The sequence below is a fragment of the Benincasa hispida genome, chromosome 12 (genome assembly GCF_027475165.1).
Source record: "Benincasa hispida cultivar pf3 chromosome 12, pf3_genome.v1.1, whole genome shotgun sequence".
Classification (NCBI taxonomy): Eukaryota; Viridiplantae; Streptophyta; class Magnoliopsida; order Cucurbitales; family Cucurbitaceae; genus Benincasa; species Benincasa hispida.
This window is the reverse complement of record NC_143489.1, coordinates 4,892,649-4,908,130: the sequence shown is the minus strand read 5'-3', so window position 1 is coordinate 4,908,130 and position 15,482 is coordinate 4,892,649. Positions and strand designations below refer to the sequence as shown.

The following is a 15,482-nucleotide window of genomic DNA, read 5'->3' as shown; positions in this document are numbered from 1 at the left end:
ACTCAAAATAAAAAGTAAAATGATAATTCAATTTAATGTTTGGATTCAAAAGAATTTAAAACGTAGAATGCGTTAAACGAGGGGCAATTAAAATAATATTAAATAGTTAATATCAAAGAAATAGAAAATGGAGGAGTTTTTGTAAGCTAGTTAGAAAGAGAATCTCCAACGTCCGTACAAACCACGTGGCGGCAGATAAAAAAAGGCAGGGGGGAGTATTGTGAAAGTGATGGAAGTCACGTGCCAAGTCACGTGGGTGAGTTGCGGGATTTAAATTTTTGAACGAGTGGCTACGTGTTCGAATCGGAAGCGATTTCTTAATGGAGTATTTTTTTTCCTTTGTGGTTGTCAATGAAAAACCTAAAAATGAAGGTGGGGCTCTAAATCAGTAAATCTGGTCCGTCCTGATTTGGACGGCTGAGATTCCTCCTTCGAGATTCATCATTTATTTATATAGAGAGAGAGATGAACGGAGATAGAGCGCGCTCTGGGGGAATAATCAACCTTCGTAGTTGTGGATTTCTCTGAGCGGAAACAGCAAGTGGAAGGTTTTCGTTTTTGATTTTTGGATTCGTTTTTGTTTTTTCAAGGGTTTCTGTAAGTGGTTTTTTTTTTCTCTCTCTGGGATCTGTTGAAGCTTTTACTTGGTTGTGGCCATGGCGGAGCATCACGACCACGAGCATCAACACGAGGAGCCTAAAGGTGAGTCCTTGCTTGACAAGATTACCGAGAAGATTCACGCTCATGATTCCTCTTCTTCCGATTCGGATGATGACAAGGGCGACACTTCTGCTTCTTTCAAATCTAAGATTTATCGCCTCTTCGGTAGGGAAAGACCCGTCCACAAGGTTTTCGGCGGAGGAAAACGTAAGTAGTTTTCGTTTTTTTCTTCTGTTTTTGTTGTGTACTGTTTCGAGGAGAAGTTTTGATGCTACAAATGGTTGGTGATTTTTTTTTTTTTTTTTTTGGTTTGTTTACTTCCAAGTGGCTGGATGTTGAATCTGGATGATTTTTGTTGTTCTTCATTTTTGTGTTGATTTTCTTTGATTCTGGGAGAGATTATATGGCGTGTTAAGTGGATCGGTGTCTTACGGATTGTTTCTCTTCATTTCCGGAACTTTTAGTTTGAGTTTTTGTAGATCTGGATCTATTTACAATCTTCTAGCTTACGATATTCAGTCAATCCTGTTTCATCCTCCAATTGTTGGTTTACAATCCTCTATGACCTTTCGAATTCGCAATTTCAGGCTGCGAATTATATTTATTTGCTTGATTGTCTAGTATAGTGTCATTGTTTCTTTCCAAAATTGAACTTGATCTTCTTGATTCGTTATAGCCTGGAATTCACCTTGGGCGAAAAACGTTTTGACATTATGTAACCAATTTTCGTTTATGTATGTAATGCTCATTGTTTACCCTCTGCAGCGGCTGATATCTTTCTATGGAGAGACAAAAAGGTATCCGGTGGAGTTCTAGGAGGAGCAACAGTCGCATGGATTTTGTTTGAGTTGCTTGAATATCACTTCCTGACCTTGATTTGCCACATTTTAATGGCCGCTCTAGCAGTAGTGTTTTTGTGGTCAAATGCTTCTTTTTTCATTAACAAGTAAGTTTTTCTAGCCTGGTATTTGATTCATTGTATGAATGTTCGGTTAGTTGTATGCTGACACCTTTTCCTTACAGGTCTCTGCCGCACATCCCTCAAGTTCACATTCCAGAGGAGCCAGTTAAAGAGATTGCCTCTGCTTTGAGAGTTGAGATCAATAGGGCCATCGCTGTCTTGAGAGACATTGCATCAGGAAGGGATCTGAAGAGCTTTCTTTATGTATGTTAACCTCTTCCTCCTGGAATTTGATACTTGAATCTAGTTTTTAGTTTCAATTTAAGAAACTCATTGATCCCATGAGTTTGATTGGTAGGCAATTGCTGGTTTGTGGGTTCTGTCCGTTGTGGGAAGCTGGTTCAACTTCCTAACCTTGCTATATATTGGTGAGGAATTTTTCATTGTGGATTCCATTTCCAAATTGTTATTCCTCCTCTATAAAAGTCTTGCATTTGAATGACTTTTTGTGTCAAATAAATGTGTAACAGGAGTTATCTTGCTCTTCGCCGTGCCTGTGTTCTACGAGAAATACGACGACAAGGTGGACACATTTGCAGAGAAGGCGATGGCCGAGATCAAGAAACAGTATGTAGTATTTGATGCTAAGGTGCTTTCTAAAATCCCAAGAGGACCACTGAAGGACAAAAAGATTGCTTGAGAGAGATGCCCGACTGTTGTGGTAGTAGCCCTGTCGTTTTTTTCTTCTTTTGATCTAAATATGCACATTTGGTGGTAGGCTTTTTTGTCATTGGCGTTCTGAAGTTTCATCCATGGAAGAATCTGTCTTTTATACTTGTGTTCTCATCAGTGGGTTGGCAATGTGGATTAATTTGTGGATTGCTGATAAAAATACACATGATTTTGCTACAGTTTTAAGGCCCTCTTTTACATGTAAGCCTTTAGTGAAGCACAAATTTTAGACTTGTTATAATCAATATTGATAGGGGGTTTCACATATAAAGTGAGTGTTTCATTCTGGCTGGTTTTGCGTTCTTCTTTTCTTATCTATGGTTTTTCTGGTGGATTATTCCTTATAATTCTCCCCATTTCACTCCCCAAAAAAGGAAGTGACTTGATGCCTTGCAGGCAACAAGAATGTGGATTGTTACCTACCACACAATTGTGATTCTTGTGAAATCTGCTCAGAGCATTTTATCCTTTTTCTTTTTCTTTTTTTGAGAAGGCATAAATGTGGTTGATATTGGGTCAAATTTTACTTGTCCTATGCTTCTATTCCTGGAACATGGTTTCATTCAACACAAATACAATTTCTTGATAGTTCCACTCTGGTTAAGTTAAAAAAGATTGGAGAATTTTTTTTATTTGTATGTCACAAAAATAATTTATTTATTTGTTTGTTTTTATATTTATGATAGCTAGTGAGTTAATAGACTAGAGAATCTAGTGTTAGGAATTTGGGTGTAGTTCTTTGAACTTCAAATTGTTTGGGAATGACTTGAAAAGCTTAAAATTACTATCAGGTAGAAAATCACATTGAAGAATTACTAAATTGATTTGATATTCAATTTTACATTTTTAAATGTGATTTTTATATTATTAAAAGGGACAATTGAAATATAGCAATTGGGTCTAAAATATCCTTAGATATAACATAATTTAAAATTAATGTGTAAATATAAAAAATCTTAAATTTAGCTTTGAAAGTTTATTAGTGATAGATCATACGATTAATAATAGTCTTTCTAATAGGAGGAATTTACTAGAGTATATCACTAATATATTTTGTTATATTTAAAATTCTTAAGAAATATTATTATATATTTAATTAATATGGTGGATGGTTGGATTATATAGTTGTAAAAACATCTTGATATGTCGAATAAAACTGTTTTATTGAACTTTTTAAGATTTTTTAATTCTGAAATGAATCGAGCTTATAATTTTAGGATACCATGGTACCATCCTTTGTTTTTAATATATAACTGAATAACTAAGATGGCTTTTTAAGTTCTTTGTAACCCTCAAAAAGATTTCGTTAGTAGAATTAATAACCCTCAACTACTAAAGCATTACTTACATCATCATCAATAAAGTGAACATTAATATGCATGGAAAAGGTCCAACATAATAAAGTAATATCACATCAACGTGAAGACTACACTTTATTATCTCTAATTATATGAAAGTTTTTATTTTTAATTTGTATAAAAACTCGTAAATTTTGGTACAAGTTTCAATCATATTTCTAAACTTTAAAATTTTGACAATTTATGTCTTCAATTAGAAATTATAAGTGAATATTTACATGAATTGACGTTGTAAACATTCACACGAATTGACGTGACAAATCAAATTTTTTTAGTACACAATGTTGAGACGCTAAAGATATCATCCGTTCTCAACAAAACGAGATCTTTTTAAGTTTAATTACTTCATGCTGATATTTTGAGTTTTATACGTTAGTTTGTTTACCCTTTTTAGGAAAATTTTATATCTAGTTGCCATCTTATCAACATTCACAGAAAAACTCAATGGTATTTTCAAAAGATTTTGAGTGAATTGTAAAAATCATCCCCAAAGGGAGGTTGTAACAATGTGCATCGCTAAAAACTTTCGACCATAATTATTAAATCCCAGACTTTTAAAAGTGCAGAAATTATATTCTTAAACATTCAAGTAGAAAAATTAAACCCTCAAATTATGGTAAAAAAATTAGACCCTCAAACTTTCATAAATGTAAAAATTGAATCCGTTCTCATCTTTCTTACTCTTTCTCTTATACTATCCACATTTTCTGTAAATATTTATTCTCAGACACTAGAACAATATCCATTATCCTAACCATGGCGAAAAACTTTAATCGAAATCTCAAAATTTAGGAAATATTTCAAAAAAAAATTGTTTTTTTTTTAATGAATGAGCTAAGTTAATTCAATTCAAATTTTTTAGTTTTAAGGTTCTAATTACAAGTAATTGTATAGTTCCACATGCTAATATTATTTCCAATGAAGGATGAAACTTCGTCCATATGCTAATTTTTATAATTTCCAACTTAAACATTCAAGTGTAGAAATTAAATCCTCAAACCATAATAAATGTTAAAATTAAACCCTCACGAAAATTTTTATTTGTGTCAAATAAGTTCCTGATTTTTGAAAAATTCTTAATAAATTTTTAAACTTTTAATTTTTCTCCTTTTAAGTTTCTGAACAATAAAATATGTCTAATAGGTCCTTAAACTCTAAATTTTATGTTCAATAGATTCCTAGTTTTATCAATTTTGTATCTAACCTTGTCTTATTCCACATATTTTTTTTTCTTAAATTCATATATCTATTAAATATAAAATCAAAATTTTAAGATTTTATTAGACATAAAATTTAACTTTAGATCTAGGAGATCAATTGTCAATTTTTTTTAAAAAAAATATATATATATCAAGACCTATTCAATTCAACGAAATATAAATATAAATATATCTAGATGAGGGCATTGTCAATAAAGTAGATGAAAAGACAATTTGAGTTAACAAGCAAAAAGTCAGGATGGCCGAGTGGTCTAAGGCGCCAGACTCAAGTTCTGGTCCTCGTGAGAGGGCGTGGGTTCAAATCCCACTTCTGACAAATTGTTTTGTGCTTTGTTTCTTTCATTATTTAGTACTATTTCTTTTGGCAGTGTTGGGTGGAAAGTTTATTTTTTTTTATTGGTTTTGTTTTGTCGGCCTCATCGGGGATTGTCATTAGCCATTTCGATTGTCGTGTAATGACTTCAAATTCAACTTTTTTTTTTCTTTTTTCTAATATTATATATATATATATATATATTTTGGAATTCAATTTGTAACCTTGTAAATCTCATCTGAGTAATTTAATATAATTACTTTTTCACTAATTCTTCTTCTTTATCGACTAAGACGGTTCATAGATTGAGTTGGATTGAAGAACTTTTTAGACCCAACTCAATTATTCGGATAGTAAATTTCTTCACCTTCAAATAATTTTTATTAAAAAATAACACAATCTAATCCATTCATGAAAATTTTGGGTTTGATTGGTTCAGATTATGTCATTCATTTAAATTTGTGTTAAAAATAAGTAAAATGTTAATGCGTAAATTTTTTTATTTAATTATTTTCATTTATTGAATTAAGATCTACTAACTCAATTTCAATTTATATAATGAGAATTTTCTTTTCAAAATGCCAAGAAAGCTATTTTTAAAAGTTGGAAATTAAATTATTCAAAAAATAATAAAACTAAATAAAACTAAAATAAAAATATGGTTGTTTTTAAATATAGAAAAACAAACCAAAATATTTACAAAATATAACAAAATTTTAGAACTATCAATGATAGACGCTGATAAACACTGATAGACTTCTATCAATGTCTATCAATATCAGCGTTTATCAACGTCAAATATTTTCAACAGTTTTACCATTTAAACTAATTTTTCATAAAAATATGTATATATAATTGTATCATAAGTAAAAAAAGTCATTTTAAAGTTAATAATAAGTTCTGGATAATTTTGGTTATTTTAGGTAAATTCTTTAACCAGATATAATTTTCATTTATTTGAACTCAATCCAATCCAAAGAAGTTGAGAACCCAATCCAAACCGCGATTAGGTTGATTGGTTTCTTCGAGTCATCGGATTTTTTGGACACCTCTATTATTAAGCTTAATTTAAAAATCATATTATTATTATTTAAACTAATTAGTTGAAAGACAATTTCAAATATTAAAAGTTCATTGATTTTTTTAGATAACCATATGTAAAATTAATATTAAAGAAAACTTAGAGATAACTATATGTAAAATATTGAAACTTAAGGCACAAAATAAAACATACCCAAGCAAGCACAATTTAACTTGCATATGGATATGTTAACGATCAAAAGGTTCGAATCCCTTAGTCTTATGTACTAAAAGAATGAAAACATGACACATCCAAACGAGCACAACTTAACTTGTATATAGATATATTAACACCAAAAGGTTCGAATCCCTTGATCCTATGTACGAAAAAAAAAAATGAAAACATACCACTAAAAATGTATCCTTTTGAAGTTTAATACAAAACAAAAATAGCTCGGAGTCAAAATATAACATTAACTTAACAACCAAATAAAAATCGAGTTCCAACTCTTAAGACCAAAGGGGTATTATTTTCTGAAGAGAATTTTTTTTTTTAATAATAAAAAAGGTTAAATTACAATTTTAATCCCAAAATTTTATAATTTGTATCTTTTAGTTATTGAACTTTCAAAATTATAACTTTAACCCTTGAATTTTAGATTTTTAAAAAGCACGGATCTACTGACACAAAAAATTAAAATTTAAACTTATATTAGATATAAGATTTAATTTTTTTTTTTAAATAATTGGTAAAATAAATTTGACTTTATGAAACAATTACTACTAGACACCTTTTGAACGCTCCTTGACCAAATAAGCATAAATATGAAACTTCTAAAACTTAGTTGGTCAATTTTTTTTTTTCCAAAAAAACAAAAAATTACAAAAATACCTTTATTTCCTTAAAAGTTAAATTAAAATCAGGACAAGAAATAGAAACAAAATTTCGTCAAACCCAGATCTATTGCTTGGAAGGCAATTATCCAAATCGTTGGACTACAAACCTGTTTTTGAAGAACAAAAACAGCTTTATTACAAAATTCTAAAATTTCTTTGACCCAAATTACAAATTTTCTTCTTATATGCATTGCTTTATAAGAATCACCGATAGAAATCTCACCTTATATAACAATTTTAATATTTAAAACTACAAAATTTTATAAATTATACGAAATAAATGCACTTAAGATTTGTTTTAACTTGAAATGATACAACTTCTTAAATACTTAAAAGAACTGTTTTCTTATCACTTAAAGCACTTCTCTAAAACATTTGAAAAATAATTCAAAACATAATTTTCTTTATCTGATTGATTAAATAACTAATTTTTTAAAATGAGCATTAGGCCTCTCTCTCTAGTTGCGATAGTAAAAGTTTCATATCAACTGCTCGAGTTTTAGCAAAAGCCGCCCTCCAAGGTCGTATTGATTGGTTGAGAGGTTTGAAAGAGAACGTTGTTCTAGGAGGAATGATACCCGTTGGTACTGAGTCTTTTTCGTTTAAATAAAAAAAATGAGCAATTCTATAAGGTTAAATAAAAATGAAATTAATCATTTGAGATAATTGCTATGCTTAGTAGAGAAATCAGTATTCTAATAACTTCAGTGGTTCCAGTATGATACAAATGAAAGAAAATGGGGAAGAACATCATAATGCGATACTAAATCTTAAAAGAGATAAGACAGTTTGCTCTTACGGTACGTACCGCTTGTGCGCTCCATTGCATAGTCCTTGCCATCCACTCCGTTATGCGGCAGAGTGATCGTCGTTATCTTCTAGTCCAATATTTCATTAGTAGGCTGTGCCTACTAATGATTCCAATTAAGACAAAGATTAGGAAAGAACAAAAACAGTCAAACAGACAAACTCATGTAGACTATCTTCATTCAAGTTGTCAAGCTATAAAAGTTGATGATCTCAAGCTATCCTCAAAAGATATTCATATTTGTCAAATTAGGGTTTGAAAGATGTCTTTAATTTGGTAGGGGAAAAAATCATTTTCATGTGTTTTATGGTTTATTTTGAACCTTATATTTGAGAGTTTACACTATTTACTTAAAAGCGCATAAAAAAAACTATTTATATCAATCAAAAAATACTTCTCTAACCAATTATCTTAAAGCTATTACCACAAAGTAGTGGTGTAATGTTAATAGTTCATTAATTATTTAATTGAACTTCACATAGATCAAAACTAATATTTGAAACTCAAAAAAATAAATTTATAATAGCCTAACTTAACCATTTAAACTGGATTGATAAATAGATTAAATTCAAAACTCTAAAGGGTATTTATGCTCTCTCATTTATTATCATAGCCGTATATTTCATTACAAGAAATCTAGACTTTGATATTGGTTGAAAAAACTAAAAATAGATGTATAATGTCAGTTTCTTTTAAAAAAAATGGATCTTTAATATCAGTTTTAATCTGACATCGTAGGTTCACCTACATTGTCAGTTTAAAACTGACATTAAAATTTATTTTTTTTTAAAAGAATTATATATATATATATATATATATATATATATGATAGAGTAATCATGCAAACAACGGAAGAAATTATAATCAATAAGCACTTTAATTACATTTAATTTGAGTTTAAAAGCATGCTGAAAAGAAATTTTACAGAAAAGAGGGTTTCTAGAACTACAACCTTTGATGATACACTTCAATCACAACTCCTCTTCACGAATTTGGCCTCCAAATTGATAGTAAACCACCATAATGATCTTCTCTACTAATTTCGAGGTGAATTGAATAGGAAAGGAAGAGGGTTTTGGAGAGTATAGCAGAGTTTCAAGAAATCAAATTTCCAATCCTCTTCGACTCTGAATTTCAGAGATATATATCAAGATTATTCATGCAAGAGAACCTTAATCAGCCATTTGACACATCAAATTGCATGAGTAAAGGGGACCTTCGCTTCATTAGAAATTTGACCCAGACCTACTTTCTTCTCCTGCTACGCCTTGAGAAAGTTTCATCAATGGATTAATCCAACTGTTCTTAAATTCCATTTTCAATCTAATCAAATTTTCATCAAAATTTAATTTAATTTCAAATACCAAAGCTGAATTTTTTTTTTTATGAAAATGATAAAGAAATTTTATTTAAATAATATTAATTAATTAAACACCTAACTTAAACATGAATCCTACTCATGTCAATTAATATCTAAATCAATATTTTAATATTTTAACATCTCCAAATACGTTTAATTTCAACAAATTTAAACGTTTTAATTATATCAAATATAATTAATCAAGCCCTAAATTGAATTTGAACATTTCAAATTCAAAACCCTAATTTCGAATTTGAACATTTCAAATCCACTCAATTCACTAATCCAAGATATAATTTTACAAGCTAGTAGAGGGATCTTATAGGCCTATAAATCATGAGCTCCAACGATTTGAGATTAATTGGCTAAACCTTTTAGACCGAATTAATCAATATCCATCAACTACCGAAACACACCACTGTAGCTCGATAGTTGCACTCTCCTTACTGTAGATATATTTCTGTCCACTTTAACCATAATCAGTAAGTCGATCTTTCACATGTCGTTCGTATTTACAACTAGGTCAAAAATACTGTTTTACCTCTGTAAATATATTTTGCTCCTTAAGCTCTCACTGAACTGTTGGGGTTTGTGCCCTAAAGTCTCGTGTCCTGTAGTTTGTAAACAACTTTGTACGAACACTTGTGATGTATAATATATATGATATTTACTTCACTTCTTGACTTTGCACATTTAGATATTTTTTATTTTACCACAAACCAATAAACTTAATATCCCTGGTTGTATTTATGTAACTTAAGCATGTATGTGGTGACATACAAGTGGATCATGTCTTAAGTGACAACCAAAATAGTCTGTAGTATATGGATATATGAGGGAAACCTTATCCTGATAACACTATGGACGCGACCCGCTTTGTAGAATTGTTACAAATGTTGTGATTGTCACAGATGGTCTGATCCTGACCATTCGTGTAGTGGACATGCGAGCAGGGGTATCCTATACAAAGAGTTTGTATAAGACCATGACCTCGAAGTGTTAGTGTCTTGTCATATAACTCCGCCCATGACTGAGACTTCACTTTACTAGGATGACCATAGATAACATGACCTCAATCCTGAGTGAGTTGGAAACTCCTACCATTGAGGGCGGTTCTTTAATTTGCATGGGTGCAAGTGGCCAGAGCGCCAACTCAAACCTACTATTTTGGGAAATCGTCTGATTTGGGAGCTGGGAACTCAGCTTCACAAGATGGAGTTCACTTCTTCCCCAAAATAGGGCTAAGTAGATAGATTGCTCTCTTAAGGGTTGTTCTCGGGGTTTGAACAATGTGGTGCCACGCACCTTCTCATGGCTCGAGAGGTGTTCACACATAGTAGAACTATGTTATATTGTTCATTAGAGGGATCAGTGGTACTTAAGGAGGAAGATGTAATTACAGAGGCAAAACGATAAATTGGCCTACTGCAATTACGAGCATTTGTGAAGAGTCATCGTACTGATGATTGGTTATATTCAATGGACATAGAAATATATCTATGGAAAGAAGTTCAACTGTCGGTCTTTAGTGAAATATGTGGCAGTTAACAGATGGTGGATATCGTGACTAAAGAGTTTAGTCAGCTATTCACGTACCATTAGAGCTTCGAGCCTTAGATCCATAAGGTCCCCTTAGTAGCTTGGATACAAGTTGAGAGTCAAGTTTTGGGTCAGTTTGAAATGTTCAATTTGACAACAGGGGGTTCGATTATATATGATATAATTGAACTAGTTAATTATATATGATATAATTAATTTTTTTGTATGAGATACATTAATTTGGAGGAAATTGGATATAAATATGATTTATATCTAGTGGAGGAAAAATACTATAATTAATATATGATATTAATTTATATGTTATGAATATAATGAGATCACATTCATTGGACAGTTATAAAGGAAATGGGACGACGTCTCTTCTGTTCTAATAACGGATGAGTGTATTGAAAGATCACTTTGAGATGCATAAATAGCTGACGGTGTGTTAAGCATGAGATGCGCGAACATTGTGTTAAAAAATGTCATTGCTTACGAAATCAGTACCTATACGATAGTGCCTGCACTATTGCTTACATATACAATATTGTTAAGCGATTGCTTACCAATTACACCTTCGCGTGCTATTTACTAAACAATTGTTTACCCTTTCCTAAGCGATCGTTTAGCTCCCAATATTTACTAAACGATCGTATAGACGATCGTTTAGTTTTTCCTACACGATCGTTTAGACAATTGCTCACCATTTTCTTACACGATCGTTTAGAAGATTGCTTACTCTTTCCTACACGATCGTTTAGACGATCACTTACTTTTTCCTACACTATCGTATACTACACCTAAACGATCAAGCATCTTGTCTATGCGATAGACGACCTCATTTCCCACTTGCTTGATCGTTGTGTACGGTCTCTCTTCCTCCTTCCCTCTATCAAATCCGAACAAAGCTCACACTTTGGATTCTCACTCCAAGAATACTGAAGGCTCTAAGTGGTGGTGTCATCTCCATTTCCTTATGTTCGAGTGGTGGTTGTTCGAGGTAGACGGTTGGGTTTTAGACTCGCTGTGAAGAAGAAATCTTCAACTAGTATGATCTCTTGATCTCTTTAGCATTATGAATGCATATTAGTATGTTTGAATGTATATGTGGTAATTCTATCACAATAAATTGGAAAGATTCGCTTCCGCTCGTAGGTACTCTTGAATAAGAGTTCCTTCAATCGATATCAAAGCACTCGGTTTCTGATATTCCAATTCATTGCTACAAAAGAATTGCATTTACATTCACGGTAAGTGTAACATGTCTACTCTCTGTTTTAATTGTTAATTCGTTTATGGATGTGTGGATTAATGGAAATTTCTGGGATGTTACCTCGGTTTGTTGAATTCTCTAGTTAATTGTAAAGGCCCCTGCGTTTTTTTAGCACAATTAATTGCTTTCGAGTCTGTAAATTCAAAGTTAGTTTGAGTCTTGAGTCGTTCATGATAAAGTTTGGAGCAAGGGTTGTTGTTCTTCATGGAAGAAGACGATCAAGTGTTGGTCGTGTCGTGTAGATGATGAGGTAGACGATCGTTGAGTATCGGATGCTCGGCTGTCGTTTAACATGCGCGCACTAAACGATCGTATAACTCAGCAAGCCCCATTGCTTAATTACTAACTATACGATCGTGGAGTAATTGCATGGTAAATTATTTACCTTTCGCGTGCTAAGCGATCGTCTAGACGATCAGGCTTCACGACTTTATTGTTGTCTATGCGATTGTTTAGCTTTTACGCTATCTTCTAGTGTGCACTACATGATCATTTACCTAGAGGCGTTTACTAAATGATGGGAGTTTCGCCCGGTGGTTCAAGACCCGGTTCACTTTTGAACCGGTTTGCTCAGCTGAATTATGTAAATAGATTGTTTTCTCATTTCGGTTTTGTTTTGGTTCATCCCGGTCCTTTAATCCATGGTTTTATACATGTGATGTATATTTTTTGTGTCATATGGTATGCACATATAAATAAATCCCACCTTGGGTCATGCATATTCTCTTTATTATAAGTGTTATGATTTAGTGAAGCATGATTTAATTTACAGTGGACGAAATTTTGCAAGTATTTGTTGGCTGAAACAAATAATGTTGGAGAATATCTAAAATATTTTCTTCTATCTCCAAGATTTGATTAAGGACTTAGTTTAATCTTGTTCCAGCCTAGACTCAGAGTTCTTAGCTTCTACTTCCAATGATGGATCAACCAGAGTTTGGAAGACTGGCGATGGAGTTCCTGTAACTACTTTGACCCGTTGTGCGGTATGGTAGATATTTTATAATTCATGGTCCTAATGAGAACGCTTTCAGATAATAAGATTTTCAAGTCCTTTTTCATAGTTTATTTATCTAGATGTTCCATCTTTTACACTTAACTTATTTTTTCCTTTTGAAAATCATGAGATTATAATCAGCGGTTGTATGAATTCGGTATTTACAAAGAAAATTCAAGTTAAACATTACTAGAAATGTTGAGCATGGTCAGAAAATCAAAGCAACTAGGCAAAAGAAGAACTGAAGAAGGAAAATTTGAGGAAAATGATGAGTATTTATGATGGTTTAAATGGACCAATTTTCTTGTTCTCCATGAAGAAGGAAGAGTAATTCATTTGGAAAACTTTTTGATTACTTCTTTGGCTTGCTAGTCAGTATCTATTTACCTAATTTGTCAATTAAGTTGTTAAGTTACGAGCTTGATGGGAATTCTTGGATGCTAACATCTTTTGAGACTTGAAGAGTGTAGCAAAGTGAGATGAAATTTTCTGTCCTTTTAACTCCAGTTGGAATTAATAATGGGATTTGTGTGGTGCTTTTCTCTTTGTATTCAGATTTGTTGCACTTCTCCTAACATTGCTTTTAACTTTTGATTGTGATATACTTGGTCTCTGCATCATCTGCTAATTATTTCTACTGATTAATCTTTTGTTCTTTTCGTATAATTTTTATCAAGTCGAAGATGGTGTTATCCATTTGTGTAAGTGACCTTTTTGCATGTTGAAGTTTAGATTATGATTCTTGTTGTATTTTGAGATTTTTTGTTTTATGTTCTGTAGAGTTGGGGTAATTCATTTGGTTGTTTCTCTTAGAATTATTCCTGCGATTGATAAGCTTTTGTGGTTGCTGCAGTTAAGTTTCCTAGTACATCGTTTGGGATGTTTTGTGTTTTTTTCTATTTTATTGTTCTTGATTCTACTATTCTTGCTGCTGCTACTGGCGGTATGAAAACCAACTCTCTTGTTTATTTAGAGGTGACTTCCTTTGTTTTATGTTTCATCCTCGGTTATTTTGCCTTTGTTTGTGAAGGACATCCTTGCAGCATTTAGGATCAAATTTTTTTTCATAATAGGTACATCATTTTGTCTACGTCTTAAGTGGAATTTGATTAAGCAAACATTAAACGTGCCTTACATATCCTTTAGGGGTGGTTTGATTATTTCTATTTACTTGGTCTAGCTCTGTTTAAATCATTCGAATTTTAGTCTTTGGTTGTCACATAAATATATGTCAACTCAATTCATCAGACAATTGAAGAAATAGAACTGGACCAAAAGATTAAAATGGTCGGAGAGCTTGACGACATGTCATGTGTTGTGTACACAATCAGAATGGGAATCATGTTATACAAAAGTATATAGAATATGTCCCAAAATCAACAATCCATTTTATAGTTTCAAATTCTCAACTCACCCATATGGGTGTCGTGTGATAGAGGTGCTTTTTAAATACGTCAAGCTGATGAAACCCATTTCCTTACTGCATCAAGCTGATTTGTCTTGTGAGAACTATGTTGATATGTTTTCCTTGTGACAGAGAGTTCTTGAGCACTGCAAGGATGAAACCACCCAGATTTGAATTATGGAGGAAATTTTGGAGTAATATAACATGCAACGGAAGAAATCAGAATCAATAAACACTTAAACTACATTTAATTTGAGTTTTAAACATGCTATTCATATGACATTCATAAGAGAGTTTGAAACAAATATTACCTTTGAAGATCTCTTCTGCGAATTTAGCAGAATTTCACCAAGATTGAGCTTGATTCTTCAAGAAGACTACCACCAAGATCTTCTCCACTATGCTCAAGAAGGAATGTGTGGCGGAAACACTCAAATCAAGCTTAATTGAGGATGAATTTAGGTGGGTTTTGAGGGTTTTCAATTATCTAGCACTTCAGTAAGTAAACTCATAATTCTTATCTTTCTTTGTGCATGAAACTTGTATATATAGATTGAAATCATGCAAAACAGTAGGGTTGCATGGAGGACAGCTTCTACTTGGAGAATTAATGAAGAATTTGATGGAATTTAGTGATTTACCACTTAAAGAGATAGTAGATCCACTTTCTCTTTAATTTAGTCTTATAATCAATTTTCCTAAAATTGATTTTTATTTGAAATAAAACTATTTTATTTAAATTTTGTTTTTATAAAACTAATTTTATTTTAATGAATAGAAAATTAATTTAATATTTTAATATTAAATTAATAAAACACCAATTTCACCAATATGATTCAATTTCATATTTAAATCATAATTTAAATATTAATTGATTCTCCAATTTTGTTTATTTTCAACTAAATTAATTTTTTTTAATTGTATCATATACAATCAATTGAAAACCCTAAAATTGAATTTGAACAAATTCATAATCCTAATTTCATACATCAATACTCA

At 31.6% G+C, this 15,482-nt stretch overlaps 1 protein-coding gene and 1 non-coding gene across 2 annotated transcripts; both read left to right on the top strand.

The window, feature by feature from the left end:
• Window positions 1-300: 300 nt before the first annotated feature.
• Window positions 301-2,579, top strand: LOC120068344 (reticulon-like protein B3). Its single transcript, XM_039020082.2, has 5 exons — window positions 301-867; window positions 1,426-1,606; window positions 1,684-1,825; window positions 1,920-1,989; window positions 2,092-2,579. The coding sequence occupies exons 1-5, from the start codon at window positions 657-659 to the stop codon at window positions 2,259-2,261; spliced, it is 774 nt and encodes a 257-aa protein (XP_038876010.2). The 5' UTR covers window positions 301-656; the 3' UTR covers window positions 2,262-2,579.
• A 2,524-nt stretch (window positions 2,580-5,103) lies between these two features.
• TRNAL-CAA (transfer RNA leucine (anticodon CAA)) lies at window positions 5,104-5,187 on the top strand. Its single transcript has one exon. It is a non-coding gene; the product is annotated as a tRNA-Leu (tRNA).
• The last annotated feature ends 10,295 nt before the right edge of the window (window positions 5,188-15,482 follow it).

Bases quoted from the DNA above. Each gene is read 5' to 3' on its own strand.
- LOC120068344 (XM_039020082.2), top strand. From the start codon at position 657: ATGGCGGAGCATCACGACCACGAGCATCAACACGAGGAGCCTAAAGGT. The intron at 1,607-1,683 runs GTAAGTTTTTCT...TTTTCCTTACAG, and splicing joins GCTTCTTTTTTCATTAACAA to GTCTCTGCCGCACATCCCTC. The intron at 1,990-2,091 runs GTGAGGAATTTT...AATGTGTAACAG, and splicing joins CCTAACCTTGCTATATATTG to GAGTTATCTTGCTCTTCGCC.